Raw genomic sequence first — 16,597 nt, forward strand, 5'->3', positions numbered from 1 at the left:
GTCCTATGACATTTTAGATATTTTTGTCTGATTTGAAGCGACCTTCGTTTGTAGAGCTATGGTGGATCGCCGACAGGCTGCCGAATGTCTCCTGTCAAGTACAATGGTGGATTTGGGGAACATTCACTGCGGCCCAGTACGGGTATTCATGTATTCAACAGTGCTGCTCCATGAAATCCAGTCAATCGCCTTGATTGTAATCCAGTGCAAGCGTTGCGCAGCCCTAGTCTGGCCCCTAGATATTTGAGCATTAGGTTGCGAAATGGTGCAGGTTGGTTGGTTGGTTGATATAATATGTTTACTTCGCCGGAATGAACAGGCATTGCTGCCTTCTTGCCTGGACAAGTGGATTGTCCAAGCACTCACAAAAAGACGAAGAAAGGAAAGAAATATTACATGAGAGTGTGAAGCATGCAATCTTATAAGAGAAAATTCCATGAGAGTGTGACGCATGCATGATCAGAGAGGAGAGATAGAGATAGAGATATAAATAGAGATAGAGAGATAGAGAGAGAGATAGAGAGATAGAGAGAGAGAAAGAGAGAGAGACTGCTTTATTGCCTGGACAAGTGAATTGTGTACATACCAACAGCAACAGCAACGGCAACAACAACAGACCAACAACAACAGCAATGGTAACTACACAGCAGCAACAACAACAATAGAGAGTGAGAGAGAGAGAGAGAGGGGGGGGGAAGAGAGAGAGAAAAAGGAGAGAGACGGCTTTACTCACTGGACAAGGGAATTGTACAAGCTGTCACAAAATGACCAACAGCGACAGCAACAACAACGACTGCGGCAGCAGCAACAACAACAACAACAACAACAGAGAGAGATAGAGAGATAGATAGATAGATAGATAGATAGATAGATAGATAGATAGAGAGAGAGTGTGTGTGTGTGTGTGTGTGTGTATGTGTGTGTGTGTGTGTGTGTGTGTGTGTGTGTGTGTGTGTGTGTGTGTGTGTGTGTGTGTGTGTGTGTGTGTGTGTGTGTGTCAGAGACAGAGACACAGAGAGAGAGGGGGGAAGAGATATGCGGATTGTTAAAATGGATTTCGACATGAAGTCAGGTACACAAAATGTTATGATGGGTAAAGGCTGGGCAAGTCGAGAGCCATGGCTAGAGTTTTAAATGTCCGCCAATCGCCTTCCGTACAGACTGCAACAGGGAGAGCATTCCACAGAATGCTGCCAACAAACTGAATTGAACGACGTCCAACGGGACCCGGGAGGAACGGAACTCTCAGCAGGCTTGACACTTGACCCCGTGTCGTCCTCAGATGAGGTGTGGCAGGGTCATTGATCGGCATGAAGAGATTCTTTAAAAGAGGACTTGTCTTGTCACTTAAACATTTGAAAACGAAGATGGCAAGCTTCTGGAAGAGAAGCTGTGGCAAGCTTGGCACACCCAGTAGCTCGAGAAGGGAGGCAGTCGGAACCAGAGTCCTTTGCTGCAGGGTCGCTCTGACACTGGATTTTGACAGGCGGTGGAGTTTACCCAGGAGCTGCTTTGAAAGACTGGAGAAGAAGCAGTTGGATCCATAGTACAGATGAGCCTGTAGCATCCTGACATACCAGACTTGGCGGGCTCTTAGGCTCAGGGACCTGCCGTGTCGCCATAGCTGTCCAATTACTGGCCCGATCTTGGGTGTGACATGGCTGATATGTGGCTGCCAGGAGAGGTCATTGTCGATTACAACACCGAGGTATTTCGCAGATGTTGTTGCTTCCAGGGGTTGTCCTCGGCAATATAACCTTTCTTGGACATCAGCACCGCCTCTTGGCTTTACAAACAGAACTTGGGTTTTCTGGGCATTCAGAAATAGGCCGATGTCATCTAGCCACTTGGCGAGGTTGGTCACTGCAGACGACAGAGACTCGCAGACTTGCTTGGGACACGCGTTGGAGCAGTCTAGAGCGATGTCATCAGTGAATTCCTGATCTGCCACATCCGGAGGCATCGTTGACTTGACGTCAGCAGTCTAAATTACAAACAGGAGTGGTCCTAAGACACTGCCCTGCGGAACACCGCGAGAGCAAGGAACAGTCCCTGAAAACTGATCCTGCAATTTGATCTGCTGTGTCCGGCCAGACAGGTAACTGCAGAACCCGTTGAGTGCAGTTCCCGAGATGCCTAGCTTAAACAGTTCGGTAACAAGTCGCTCATGCCTGACGCCGTCAAAGGCCTTTGACATGTCGACAAACACGATGCCGGTATACTTGCGCTCTGCCCGTGCCATTTGCCATCGATCAACAGCATACGTTAAGGCATCTTCTGTGGAGTGAAGCTTTTGGTAGGCGAACTGAGTAGGCGGAAGAAGTTGCTTGGAGTCCAAGAACTGCGTGATCTGATTTTTTACAAATGCTTCTGTGGTTCGGGGGTTAACTGGGAGCAGTGACACAGGGCGGTAGTTCTTTGGTAAAGTTGGGTCTCCACTCTTGAAGAGCGGACTGACGTGGGACAACTAGAAGGACAGGGGGAACTCATCCGCGGACATAGATATATTGATGATGGGTGTAAGTGTGGGGGGCAATGGTTAGATAACACTTTTGCAGGATGATGCTCGGAACTTGGTCATTGTCTGTTGCCTTGAAAGGGTTGACAGATTTCAAACTGCTTGCCACATCCTCGACTGTCACTACACTGAAGTCGGTAAATGCCCCTTCCGCCATTGGACCAGAGGGAGAACAGAGCTGAGGAGAACGCTGGAGATCATGGACACCGTCACCAAACAGCTTGCTAAGACCCGATATGGGTACTTCGCAAACATTTAATTACTGGTACATGTACATGTACAACGTAAGTCAAAGGACAGGATTTCACTGAGCAGCACAAAAGGCACACAAATGCATGTGACACGAAGCGCCTACTTAACACACACACATTATAATTATTACCTCTCTATGGTCAAGTGGTTCTAATATGAGCCAGAAGTCGTGAATTGTCGACATAATTATGACGTCACCGCTTTCAAACACAATCAACCGGACGCAGGCCACGCACTTTGTCCGCACCCTGCACTAACTTACTTCTTGGTCATTGGTTGGCCTCGGAAATATTATGCATCAATTGCCATTTGTTTTGGTGCGTTTCCCTGCAGCCTGAGGACATGTCCTAAGACTAGCCACCTGACATTCGGGAAATTTGCCTCAATCAGTGGGCCACTTTCTGTCGGCTTATACTGAAGTCATTAGTATTAGTGATTCGTTGAGAGACTCTCAACGAGAATATCGTCTTTCAATGACATGCGGGAGCTGACGCAGTTTGCATCACACCGTGTACTAGTATATCAAATGGCTTGAGCTGGGATTCTGTGAGACTCCAAAATGAGCCCATGGTAAGTAGCCAAATTAATTGTAGTCATTTGTAGGTGGTTATCGAACCCTCTGCTTTTTTTTATATCCCAGCAAAATACCACTTGAAATCCGGTGTTGCTATATGTATAAGCCTGGCTGTCTTCCTGATCTCCTATGACTCTACTACCTCCGACAAGCGAAACTTGGCGCGTTTTTTGCTTCAAATCACTCGAAGTAACTCACACTTTACAATCGAAAATAATGATTGACTCACCAAATTACAACTTTGTATTGCTCAACAAGGACATTAGAGACATCAGTTATTCTGAATCACTCTCCTCTGATTCAGCGATCGCAGCTTCTTGTGAAGAGGAATTGTCCCTGTAGTGAGACGAAAATGCGATTGCAGCGGATTCAGTTGCAGCAAGTACCTCTGCTGTGATCACTCTGGAAATATCGATGCCGCTCCTGTATTCTGTGCTCGATCCATGATGTCGAGGGTAGTCATTTCCGTCGCCTTTCTCCAGGATTTCGTCGTAACAATTGTGCAACACCTCCACACGCGCTGGGACTCCAACTTTGTGCCCGGTATTCTCACCAACAGCCCAAAACTGCCGGCTGCAATTCCTGGCGATTTTTCTTAGCCACCAGAGACACATCGCTGTGGAGGCTATTGAAAGAAGCCAGGTTGTTGACATTGATGTCTGGACTCTGTGCGGACTGAGTAACCACGTGAAGAGAGAGCGAAGTCCTTTGTTTTGGGTTGAAACGCGAAAGCACGACGATTCTCCTTCGCAGAATGGAAGCGCGCACCATTGTGCTGGTACACGAGAGACTGGCCTGCCTCAGCAACCCGTCTACCTCTGACGAAGTCTGAGCCATGTCCTACTGACCAGCTCGTCGCTTGGCTTCCTGCACCAGGTTGTGTCAAGCTACAAGTAGGTCGTACCTCGCAGCCTTGTGAAGTAATTAGTTGTGGAACGAACGCAAAAAAAACAACACCAAAAACGCGCCAAGTTTCGCTTGTCGAAGGTAGTAGTAAGAGTGTGACCCTGACACGCACCCATAACTCGTTGACGTGATCAGCTGCTCCTTGTAATTGTATGCAAGTACTAGTTCTCTCTTTTTATCTTGATTCACAAACAGGCTCCAGTGACCGAATTTACTGTCGAAGATCGGTGATAGCAAAACTGTGTGCACGTGACAGGGGAAGTCCCATTCCCGCATCTGGGTCGGAAGGTGGAGGAAAGTTAGGCATAGCGTATCGCAGTTCTGTTTCCAGGTAAATGATTACGAAAAGAACTGGGGACAAGGAATCTCCCTGCGGGGTCCCATTTTGTTGTTGAGTGCGTATCTCTGGTTTTCCTCTCTGACGGTCCAAGACCAGGATAGTATGAGTAGGCTTCAAGCATCTGCAGCCAGAGGATATTCTTGCCGCTAAATTAGGGAGGAAGCCAGATTGGATGACTCCAAAAGAAAATCTGAACCATCGTGCAGGCTGGGAAGCTATAAAATGGCGATTACAGATCCTTTCATTATGCTATTTTCACCACATTGTCTACACCTTTCCTTCTGTTCTCTTTGATTTCAAATTTCGATTTTCATCATCCTCCCGACACCCCAAGTCTCTTGTCCTTCCACCAACTGGCAATTACTTCGCTAAATCCTTCCTTTTCCTTATCGCTGTTGCTTGGAATAAACTTCCTGCTGATATACGTTCACTCGATAGTCCCACGCTATTTAATCGCCAGGTAAGGAAGCTGTATGAAGTTTACCATTTCTCAGTTTCCGGCATACCTAGTTTCACGTGTTGAACAATATACTCTAAATCCGCTACTGCGGTTATTTTGTTTTAGTGCCTTTCCAGTGTTCTATTAGCACCCCTGGTTCTCAATCTATTGTTCTTCCTCTCATTTGACTTAGAAAATATTTGATTTTGAGTTTTTTGCGCTCCATACATAATTTTATTTTCATTATTTTATTGGTTTGGTGAGACTCCCATGATAGGTATCCATTTACCTCTGGAGAATCCGTAAATAAACAAACAACAACAACAATCTTTTGTGGTCTGTTTGAGCCTCATTCGCATGGATTTGCCGGAAACAATACTACCCCGTAAAGTATACTGACATAATCTGCATGTAAGAAAGACCTCCGGAGAGACACTTGTTGGCTATACGGTTGATGGATACGCGTGAGACAATGCCGAGTATGTTGATTCGCTGCTGAAAACGCTGGCAGCGCGCCGTAAACCGCCTGTGGCTGCATACCACATCTGCGGTTCTTCTGTTTGGTCTAAATCCACTCTGGTACGTCAAGACAAAGTCATCAGCCTCGCTCTTGCTCTTTGCAGGCACCACCAAAAATAGGACCTTGCGGACGGGAATTAGTGGGAAAAATGGCCTGCGACTTGATGCTGGGTCCGGACTCGTAAGGCTTGCCTGGTGAGGGCATGAGTAGGCCTCCTCCGATTGTTGCTTGGTCTCTTGTCTGAACCTCATTGAATAGCGTCGCATGGTAAAAACCCTGCAATCGCCACGCAAAGTGGTCATTGGCTACCCCAGCCATGTATTGCTTGGAATAAAATAAAATAAAATAAATACATTTTATGGTACTGGAAAAATGCAGAACGCACATGTACATGTACTTCATCAGCTCTGCTGTATGGAACTGCGAGCGATAGTAAAGCGCCTTTTTCAACTTCTCGAGACATTATGAGAGTTGAAATCAGCAAACCAGTACTTTCGATCTGTACTTTTGTCCTGGCTGTTGCTGTTGAACGCCCTGTGAAGTGGCTTGTGATGATGCTAACCATTTCCAGTATTGCAATCTGTGGCAAAGTGGCAAAAAAGCGGCCAGGTACAACGGGGTACATGGATGCGGCTGATGGGGTTTCTCGGCACTTGTGCTAGTGGTTTTGAGAGTTACTAGTAACAAGTACTAGCATCCACTCACCTCTACCGTTAGACGCTGAATCTGACGCTAGGGTATACCGGGTGTGAGCGGCCGTCGTGAGTTCCCTTCGGGATCGGACACGATAATTTACTTTTTAATCACCAGATGGCCAATTCTCATATTGTTGTTTAAACGGATTGGTGCTGTTCACGCTACATCAATCGCACTACCTCGAACATCTTGGCGTTGTCCATCAGAGATTCAATCTTCACCTTCACTATTTCACCTTCTCGTGTCGTTGACTGTATACTTGTATTTTGTTGGCTCTTAGAAAGGGCTCAATACACGCGTATACTAGTAGTAGCATCTAGAAAAGGAACAACATGATTGTATCATGTTCTGTTGGGTAGACCCAGTCAAATTTGTAATGGATTCTTTGATCGTAACAGCGCGATAAAAGGGTTATAGCGAATTCAGCAATACCTGAGGAATTGTGGGTTGCACGGTAAATGAGGAGCTTACCCTTTCTTGTCGTTGATACGAACACTAAATCTTGGACTTTTACTGCCACTTTGACTTGAAAATCGACTGACTCATAACTGACACACAGAGCACACAAGAAGCCCAAGGAACATTAATTTTGACTTTGCTAATCTACATGCAGTCCGGCATCGGTCCGCCTTGCTACTTCTCCAAGTCAATTTCGTATCGCAATCCTAGATTGGCTAGGGTACCCCGTAAGGAGACCATACATGTACATGTAGGTCTGTGGGGACTGCCCTAGAGAAATATGAATAAAATGTAATACGACACTACGACTATACTTTGCGAGAAACGACCAATCTCTATCCAGTACACAGTGTTTCGGGGAATTCACGCCTCATGCGTGAGGCTGGAGCATGATGAGGAAGATTGTATAACTTCTAGTGTGTCGAATCCAGGCAAAATCATCACCTGGGATACAGGGTCGAAGATTTGATGGATTTCTGGTGTGCTTTCCAGTAGCATTGAGTCAGTCAAGTACCACCTCAAGTCGGCCGGAAAAGTGCGAACTGAAGTGTCGGGAACAAACCACTTTCTGTTTACCATAATTATCTTTACCTACCAGAATTTGGGCCAAGTGAAGTTGATTGCGTTTTCATGTGCGGGCACTTTTTTTGCCTCGGCAACAAACAAATCAGCCGAGTCGAGATGCCAAACCGATAGCTCACTGCAAAGACCCTGGCGTCCAGTCAACACATACTGCCCGATAGCGCCAGGGCCAAGGTGAAATCGGTTTCATTCGTAAGACATCAGATTGGCGATACTCCTCCTTCTTCTTGTCAGCTAATATGCAGTGTACATGTACAACTATTACACAGCAATGAATCAAACAAGTCTCTTTCCGCTGTTACTCCGAGTTTCGTGTCAAAACACTTCATCAGACAGCATGTACATGACAGCATGTGATGTGATGTTTTACTCCAACAAAGGCCTAATTCTTAATTTAACACACGCACACACACACATAATTATTTTATTATATATATTTCAAGATTACTCAACGCCAGCGAACGCCAATCAGTTTGATCTCCTATTTGAACACACGTATATGTGTGTGCATGATGTGCCCTAGCTCACTTATATGTTATACACGTAGATCATGTCCATGATGCCTTTCCTCTGCGCAGGTCCACCGCACTATTGTTTTTAACGCAGATGATGATGATGATGATGATGATGATGATGATTTTTTTTTTTTTTTTTATTATTATCAGGGAAGGCCTCTTTTACGGGCAAAGCAAAGCACAATCATCACCATGTATCAGTACAGTGAGTAGTTAAACCCAACACGAATGAAAAATGTGAAATGGAATAAAAACAATATTTGTAAAAAATAAATAAATTAAAATTAAAATTCAATATCGAACACGAATAAAATAAAATAAACAATATGTAAAAAATAAACAATATCGAACACGGAATTAATTCCGGAACTATCTACTCAACCAATTCATAATGCAATACCCGCACACTGCGTCAGTGATGGAACTCCGCTACCCGATCAACATGCAGAGACCACTCAATCACATGCTTAGATTTAGTTAGAGGCCGCTCTCCACAATGGCCAACTCCCTCATCGCATTAACTGGACGATGGTAGGCCGAACGTGCACCGCGAATGCACATTATGGCTGCCCTGAGCAAAGCGAAGGACAAGCGACACCGCACATAGGCCATTAGCTGGGCATACGGTCGATCGGCAGTTGCCAGCAATGCACACAACCGCTTAATGAATGCAGTACACTCCGGAGCACAACAACCCGCCGTGGTAAAGACTAGAGGGGTAAATGAACCACGGTCGACATTGTTGATACGCTCGGCATACTCACTCTTCTTGCGGCGCTCATGTTGCTTCAGAAGATCACTGACGGGCTTGCTCTTGTATGATGCTGCATCCGGGTGGAAGACCCGGACATCGAAGAACGCATTCTGAGCCCGGGTCCAGAACCCACGAGCTCGGACATCAGCCCGGGCGTCGTTCGCGGTGTTTGTTGATGCCGATAAAAACACCTCGCCTGTGATCGGAGCAAGTACAGGCTCGACTGCCACATCTGAGCATACCTCCGTCAGAAGATCCGCCACGATATCTCTTACTTCATTGTGGCGAATTGTCGGGAAACCTCCGCGGGGGCAAATCATCGCATGCGTGGCGTCGAACGGCTCCCCACACACACAGCTCGCTGGTGTGTCCAAGAGAGACCAACCATAGCGGAGAGCTAGAGCGTCGCGGAAGTCTCCCTTGGACAGATGGTGACCATGGTCTGCCAGAGGCAATACCCCGAGCCAACTCGACACGCCTTTCGTGGATAAACTCTCCAGCCGACGAGCCAGGGCAGGGGACGCACTGCTCTTGATCGTGACGAAATCATTCTGCTCCCTCTGACGACGGTCATGCGCTAGCCGTGTCTTCTCGCTTAGGGCTGCCTGGCGAACATCCTCCGTGGAGCTATGGGTGTATTGATCATTCTGGTGTACAATCTCCTCCACCTGAAGGGCCGTTACAGCTCTCGACGCAGGGAGCTCTGCCGTACCCATTTGCTGAAAACACGGCAGGGCCATCCCCCCCAGTCGACAGGGCAGGCGGAGAAGGTTCAATTCTTCTGGTAGGAAGGAATCACGGCCCGCTAGAGCAGGTAGAAGCTCCTCTGTGATCACCTTGTCAAGGTCGGTAAGGCATTGTGCAGGGAAAGGTACTGTACGCAATAGGTAGGTCCACCTACCACGTAAACCATGAGATATTGCAGCATAGGCAGCATGTGGCTCCGTTTTTGCAATCTCTGTAAGCTTCTTCAGCTCTTCCTTCCACTTCGCCACCCGTTGCTGCACACTTTCCGCGACAGCCTCTTCCGATCCAATCTCGGAGCCGAGATAACGCAAGCTCCCCGTGACAATCCGGATCCCTGTCTCGGCAAACACTTGGCGTGCTTCCTGCTCCAGCTCTGGCTTGACAAGGAGCTGGGTCTTTTCGGAGTTCGTGAAGTATCCGTATCGCCGTCCAATTGCCTGCAGCTCGTCCCACCACAACCGGATCTGTCTCAGCCTACCTGCTCCGCTGGAATCATCCGCATACCAGCTCTGCCGGACTGATGTGTGCTGCTCCTGGAGACGAGTGATGATCGGTATGGTGGCAACTGCGTAAAAGGCCATGGAGAGGGGGTCGCCCTGAGTGGTTCCCTCACTCGACTTGACTTCCCCTCCACCTGCAACAAATAAACGTGCAGCCGTTTGATAGGAGTTCATGATGACGCTGGAGAGGGCAGGACATAGCCGCTGGACATTGTGTAGCGCCGCTTCTCTGTTCAAGCTGTTAAATGCATTGCGAGCATCCACCAACAGCACTCCATCTGTCTCCTCGTCATTGTAAATCTGCTGCACCGCATGCACGGCCGCCTCTATCCCAGCTGGTTGGCCCGCACACTTCTGGATAAATCCGCAGGCTTTCTCAATATCCGGGGCTGCGACACGAAGTACCGCCTTAGCAACAATGCGCCTCAGCACCTCGCCAACCCCGATTGGGCGGACCCCAGGCTTCTTGTCCAGTGCAATTAGCCGACCAGCAAGAAATGGAATGAGGCCCTCCGATGGTATGACACGGGTCGCAAGCAAGCGGGCGCAATCAGCCATTGCTTCGCAAAGGCGTGTTGAGGCTCCTTTGTACGCCAAACACATGCGGCGCCAGGCAGCAGCATCCAGACCGGAAGGGCCAGCGGAGCCTTCTGTGTGCTCGGCGATAGACTTGAGGAGATCCGGGGTCAATGGGTCAAATCGAATGCCGTCCACCTCGGGGGGCTGTCCACTCAACAAGACTTCCGGGCTGGCAGCCAGCCTCTCTGGGTGCTTCTCCTGAAGAAGGTCCCTGACAGAGCTTCGGGTGCCGTCCTTTAGAGTGACCATGTCGTCTATTTTGAGCACTCCACTGTCATCATTCCCGCTATCCAATGAGCGCAGTGCATCGTGTACTCTTCCCTTCCTCATGTGTTCAGCAAACATGCGGGCTCTGTCACTCTCTCCTTGCCTCTTGCCACCCGGCCTAGAGCGAAACAAGGTGTCCTGCAGGCAACGGCCCTCCGCAAGCAGTGCATCCAAATCACCGCCCCGCCACAAAGCCATCCGCCTCTGAAGATGGTCAGCGTTAGCCTTAGCTTTGCTCTTACTGTGAGTCACCTGCAACATCAACGATGGCAAGACCGACAGATTATACATAGCACTCGCATTGGTGCCTGCCGAGTCAACGAAACTGCGAAGTTGTGCGGCAATGAGGTTGACAAAATCCTTTCCAACGGACCCTGTTGGAATCTTGAAAAATCTCTTCCTCCAATGCACAACCTCGTCAAACGCAGAACTGATTGCTGGGCTGGGCGGTATTGTTTTTAAGATTTACATAATTATTTATGCATTACATACTATGATCACGCTGGCTCCATCCCTTATTTCCTAAGCTACCAAGCCTACATGGAGAAATCTGGCCGACAATGCATGATCTGGCGTCACAGGTCATCAGTGCACCGTGTTAATAATTATCGTGATAATGGAATTTGATCATAGGAGATAGAACAGAAGCGGAACGTATAATTATACCCACATAATGATAATTATTACGCGTGCTGTGGTATTATTATTATTATTGATGTCAAATGCATGGATATGGATTTCCAATTTTCCGTGAGTTTGGGCTTGGAACACTACTACAGTGAAGAGCTGCGATTTGGAAGTGACTGTAAGTTCTCTTCATAGTTGCTGTGGAATATGGGAATTATTAAGGAGCCGTCACCTGCACTGTCGAATCTGGGATGTTTCCCATTCCCCGTCAAAATGGGCAGCTGGAGCGTGGATTCACGGGCTCGAACCGGAGGAACAAGTACTTGTACTCTAAGACGTGTCAAGAAATTACCCCCTCGAGCAGAAGTAAGAGTGAAAAACGTCTGCCTCCTCAGGTGATGCCGCGAAAGTTTGCACTAGGCACAGGCATCGAGGCCAAGTGGTCCATTGAGTTTTGTCAGGCAAACAATCGTGCTTGAAATACCCTCTTTTCTCAAGAACACCCCCCCCCCCCCCCTCCTTCACTGCTGCATGTTCGTGTCTTGTAGAGTTAGTATTTCGATAATCCATGGGACTTATGAAACATTCCCCCTGATAATAACTTTTGTGTAGAGGGCGTCGGCCAAGATTATGCTTCAACATACACTTGAATCTACATGTACATGTGCATTGGGCGTTATCCAGGACCAAAGCCAGTAATTCAATAATACTAGTTGACATGGTAAACACTGACGATACGATTATTATGCTACACCCTGATCAAGGACCCGGAACTCTCGCTCGATGATTTTTTTCCCCTCTTGTTCCCTTTCCATGCATTTAGGAATATTGCGTAGGAGCTACTGAGACAAGCATATGTAGGGCATTGCTACACCTGCGAGCCGAGCCACCTAGGATTAAGTCGTAAATGCAACAACGCTCGAAGAGGATATAATGAAACGCGAGGAACTGACACGGCGCATTATCATTACCGCTTTTGTGCAATAATCATTCTAGAATACAGCTGCCGTTGCATGCTCTCTGATAGCCAGTCTGTCTTCAGTTCACAATGGAGGAATACCAGTTGAAGCCGTCCGCTCATCGTCAAATGTGCCAATGTGCGTGTTCTTGTGGACAGGGAACATGGCAAAGCCAACTGAGATTTGCGGCGCCTCACTGCACAGCTGGAGCGGAGGTTTATGAAGATGACAGCTGGTCCCAAGCAGTCTTAGACCGAATGTTACCGGCGACATCTCATAGGGCTGTGTGTCGAAAACATGTGTATCCGGCCAAGAGTAGCAGTGTTGAAAGGAATTTCATGCCAAAGCATTTGGATATTTCCTCACGAAGTCCGACAAATGGGTGCGTCGAATCATATGGAACGTCGTGCATGGGACGTTGGGTGCCGGAGCCCTTGGCTCAATCTACTCCACCACTGCCGACTCCCCCACCGATTCTTCAACAAGTTTCTACAACACCTATCTATTCCTTTCCGTTGGGTGAATCGAAAGGATCATCTCATGACTTGAATTCGCACTCTCCAATTGGGATTTCAACGCATCATTTCGCGTTACCATCACTTCAAATCCGTACTGGCTCAGTAAATGACGAAGTAGACGTACGTAAGGTTGCTGAGTTACCTCCTCCACGCTCCCCATCACCCCCGCCTTTTCCACCAGGTTATCCCACTGCAAACATTGTAACACCTTACCAAGTCTCTTTTCTTGTAGATCCCAGCACCCTTCCACCACCCCGTGCGAGCATGCTAGAGCCTGATACCTTAATTCATGAATTTGGTGATGTACCTGCCCTAGCTAGCCTGCGTGAACATCCAAGTACGTGTATACCTGTCATCGGAAATGCTCAGGTAATTTACGCACCGCCATCTACAGTGTCCGCTCGGAGTAAAGAATCTGCCGTCGATAGCACCGTGGTCTATATGTCCGCCAGTGAGTTAGACGACGAGTCAGAGCAGGTTGCGCCGCGCGTGTCTGCCCTCAATGCCGCATCAGAAACGCCACCTGCTGAAACGTGTCCGTCGAATGGTAAGTCAAAACTACGAGTAAGCCGTGTTCTCTGATGGGTTGACCTACATGCACCTGAATTTGTTATCAGTTCTTGAGGCCGGGATATGTCTCAAAGTGTTCTGTGGCCTTAAAGCAGTCTGCTGATTATGTAGAATATAGAGGTATAGGCAAGAGTCGAGAGCTAATAGTGTGATTGCGAGCAAATTTGCAAGCTCAGGTAGGATTAGTACAGGCGTTTTCACGCTTCAAGTTATCATATCAACTTATGACGTTTTCATTAAATTTCATGTTAACCTACGTGTACGTGTGTACGGTCACTTCCATGTATCATTATTTTTTCTCATCTCCAGATGGTACGTCTGCCAAAAGCCAGCAGACCACTTCTAAAGGCAAGAGTGAGTCAAGGAGGCGGACACATAATTTGGCCGTCGCTGCTAGCATCATCATGCTGTTGCTGACCAGCCTGTGCATCGCCGCCGCTGTGATGGTAATCTACTTCAGGACGTCCGCGCAGCCAGCTCCGGGAACGTCCCCAATGACGTCATTTACAAGTATTGTAACACCGACATCGGACGTGCGAGTGAACCAACGGACCAGCGACGCAACAGGCATGCATGGCTTTGCAAGCACACTTGGAGTGACAGTAGACCCAGAACGTACGTACATGTAGGTAGAATTGAATTATAACTTCAATTTGATAATCAAAGAAAACTCTCGTAAAATCTGGAAATCCGACATGCTCTTCTTCTATCACAGCGCAGTAAAAATGCGTCTGGTTTCGCGGCTAAAAAGGAGACTGGAGTAAAATACCAATGTTGCAATAGATGCCAATAGGGTGCAACTTCACAGCGGAGTCTCCATGCCAAAAATGCCTTGTGAACTATTATGGAAACGATACTAAAACAATGTACACAGTAAAGAGAAGTACATGTAGAAAGAAAGAACGATTGCAAAAATGATTCGAACTATAAAGTCGTTTTTTGGATCGGAATTTGTTATCTCAATGGACTGCAATACACTCTCGTCTCATTCTATGCAGGGAATTGCAGTATAATGGAGGTCACGTGCGACAATGAGACGGAAACACTCAATCTGGTAAGTGCTGATAAAGTTTTTTTTATTTTTTTTACTTTGTTCACATTCCCAGCTCGAATATAATAAAGGATGACAATGGTACTGAGACTAGGACATATACGTACTGCATAGTGTTTTCCTATGTCACTATAATTACCCTCGCTTTAGGTGGATTGATGTGGTGAAATCCGACATCTCCCCTCTCGGACACCCTCGAGGATTGTCTCAACACTGCACGGGACAAACCGCTATGGCTGGACTTCGTTGACTATTGTGCTTTGGTGTAAAAAATGGCATGTGCTTGTCATGAACTGGAACCTGTATATCGTTTTTCGTATGCCATTCTTCCTGCTGCAATTTCATGATGAAACAGTTGACAGATGCGTGGAATCCATTATTTGGGAGACATGCGACCTGTATTTATATTATTATTTTAGTATCTCTATAGGCAAACATCAGGTTTGCCATCAAACAATCATACTGTTGAATTCACCAGCTAAAGTGAATTTTGCGTTGTCCACTGTTTTGTGCCAAGTGCAGGGCAAATGTTTTGATGATATGACCGTCCTTAAAGGTGGGCTTAACAATGGTGATGGCACCACTCCTTGCGACAAATTTATTGGATATCCACCATTCGACATCCACCATCTTCAATGGCACATGTTCATTGTTTTTGTACCATCTCTCCATTCATGTGTCTGGGAGACATTAATAGTCGTTAATGGCTGATCATAGTCGTTTTAGCATATTTTGTCTGATAATCTATTCTTTTTTGTATTTTCAGGTTGACTGCATCTGTGATTGTCTTGATGGGTGGACAAGATCCACGAACGGGGACTGTATTAGGTGTATTGAAGCGGGTTGCAGTGGCAATGCTACCTGCGACATTGTACTACGAGATGCTGGATCATCCCAGCCGAACGTCACTTGCCAGGTTAGTCATGGATAATTCAGAGAGCAGCACACCTGATTTTCTTGCCTGTGACCGTATCTTTTTTAAACTCCATGCATTCTGTGGAAGGTGCTGTTGTTAACATTCGACCCACTCGTATATCGAGAGACACACGCAGGTCTCTTTCTCATCTTACAGCATTACACTTTGAATTTTTTCTCATCATTTTTACGTTTGTTGAAACCCATTTGCATTGGATTCGATGTGGCAGGATCTTGATTTGCTGTGGAACGCACCTGTTACCTACCCTCTGTTAAAACGTACCATTGCCTATTACACACCTTGTGCAGAGCACGGGTGTATTGATCCACAGTGAAGTATGATCAAAGAATAAGTTCCTTGGATAAGGAGACGGGCAAAAATGTTACGAGTTATGACTAACTGTCCACCAACGTTACCAGATCATACTTATACAGTCAGGTTTGGTGGACAGTTGGTCATAACTGGTAACATTTTTGTCCTTCTCCTTTTCTTCTATAATTAAATTGGATCACCATCTGAGTTTCCCGGATAACAAAAGAATAATATTATCTTAACCATTGGGAGCACGCGTTACCACAGTTCAACTGTACATTTGCCTAATGTCAGACACAGCGTCGAACAAGACAGTGTTCTTTGTATCTGAGGGACGTCTTATCCCACCACAGTTCACTACACTCGGGACTCGAATAACGTCCGTAATAAGCAAGAGATTATCTTATCAGGGTGCGTGCAAAGTGATTTCAACTGTACTCATTGTACCGTCTTCAATGTTTTGTGTACACTCCTTAGTGCGTGGGTGGATACACTGGAAATGGCGTGGACTGTATTCCAGAAAATATTGACAGTCGTCAGTTTGAAGATTCATGGTAGGTATAGTGAGGACCGATCCCCCCCCCCCCCCCCCCCACCAAGATCCACTCCTTATGTGCTCCAGCTTCATCGTCTACAGAGCCGATCAATGGAGTTGGTTCGAGCATCATGTGTCTGAGTGGGGCTCGACGAGTTTGATGGCTGTGCCTCCCTGGCTTTTGTGGAGGCTAAGGTGGCCCTTTGGGCTTTGGCCCGTGATTGTGTGAACTTGAGCTATGCTTCTCTAGCTCTCTGATCGCGTGTGACTTCATCGTAAAATATTTGGGAATATTATTGGGATTATTTACCTTGTACTTCAACAACAATTTCATTCTGTGAGTTGCTTTCCAATCACAGCGATCACAGGATTCTTCACGCCTGCAGGCATATTACGCAGTCAATGATTTCAGATTTATTCGCATAGCCCTGCATAACCAGTCCTTGCACTGATGTCTGCAG

The 16,597-nt window shown here is 47.0% G+C and overlaps 2 protein-coding genes across 2 annotated transcripts in view; one reads left to right on the top strand and one right to left on the bottom strand.

The window, feature by feature from the left end:
• The window catches only part of LOC135811999 (uncharacterized), a 113,994-nt gene that overhangs the window by 33,982 nt on the left and 63,415 nt on the right, over positions 1 to 16,597 (bottom strand). The gene's annotated exons all lie outside the window — the stretch shown is intronic.
• On the top strand, positions 12,285 to 16,184 carry LOC135812686 (uncharacterized). Its single transcript, XM_065325959.1, has 5 exons — positions 12,285 to 13,299; positions 13,632 to 13,937; positions 14,321 to 14,376; positions 15,140 to 15,289; positions 16,079 to 16,184. Exons 1-5 carry the CDS (start codon positions 12,324 to 12,326, stop codon positions 16,157 to 16,159), a joined length of 1,569 nt encoding a protein of 522 aa, XP_065182031.1. The 5' UTR covers positions 12,285 to 12,323; the 3' UTR covers positions 16,160 to 16,184.

The sequence above is a fragment of the Sycon ciliatum genome, chromosome 3 (assembly GCF_964019385.1).
Source record: "Sycon ciliatum chromosome 3, ocSycCili1.1, whole genome shotgun sequence".
Lineage (NCBI taxonomy): Eukaryota > Metazoa > Porifera > Calcarea > Leucosolenida > Sycettidae > Sycon > Sycon ciliatum.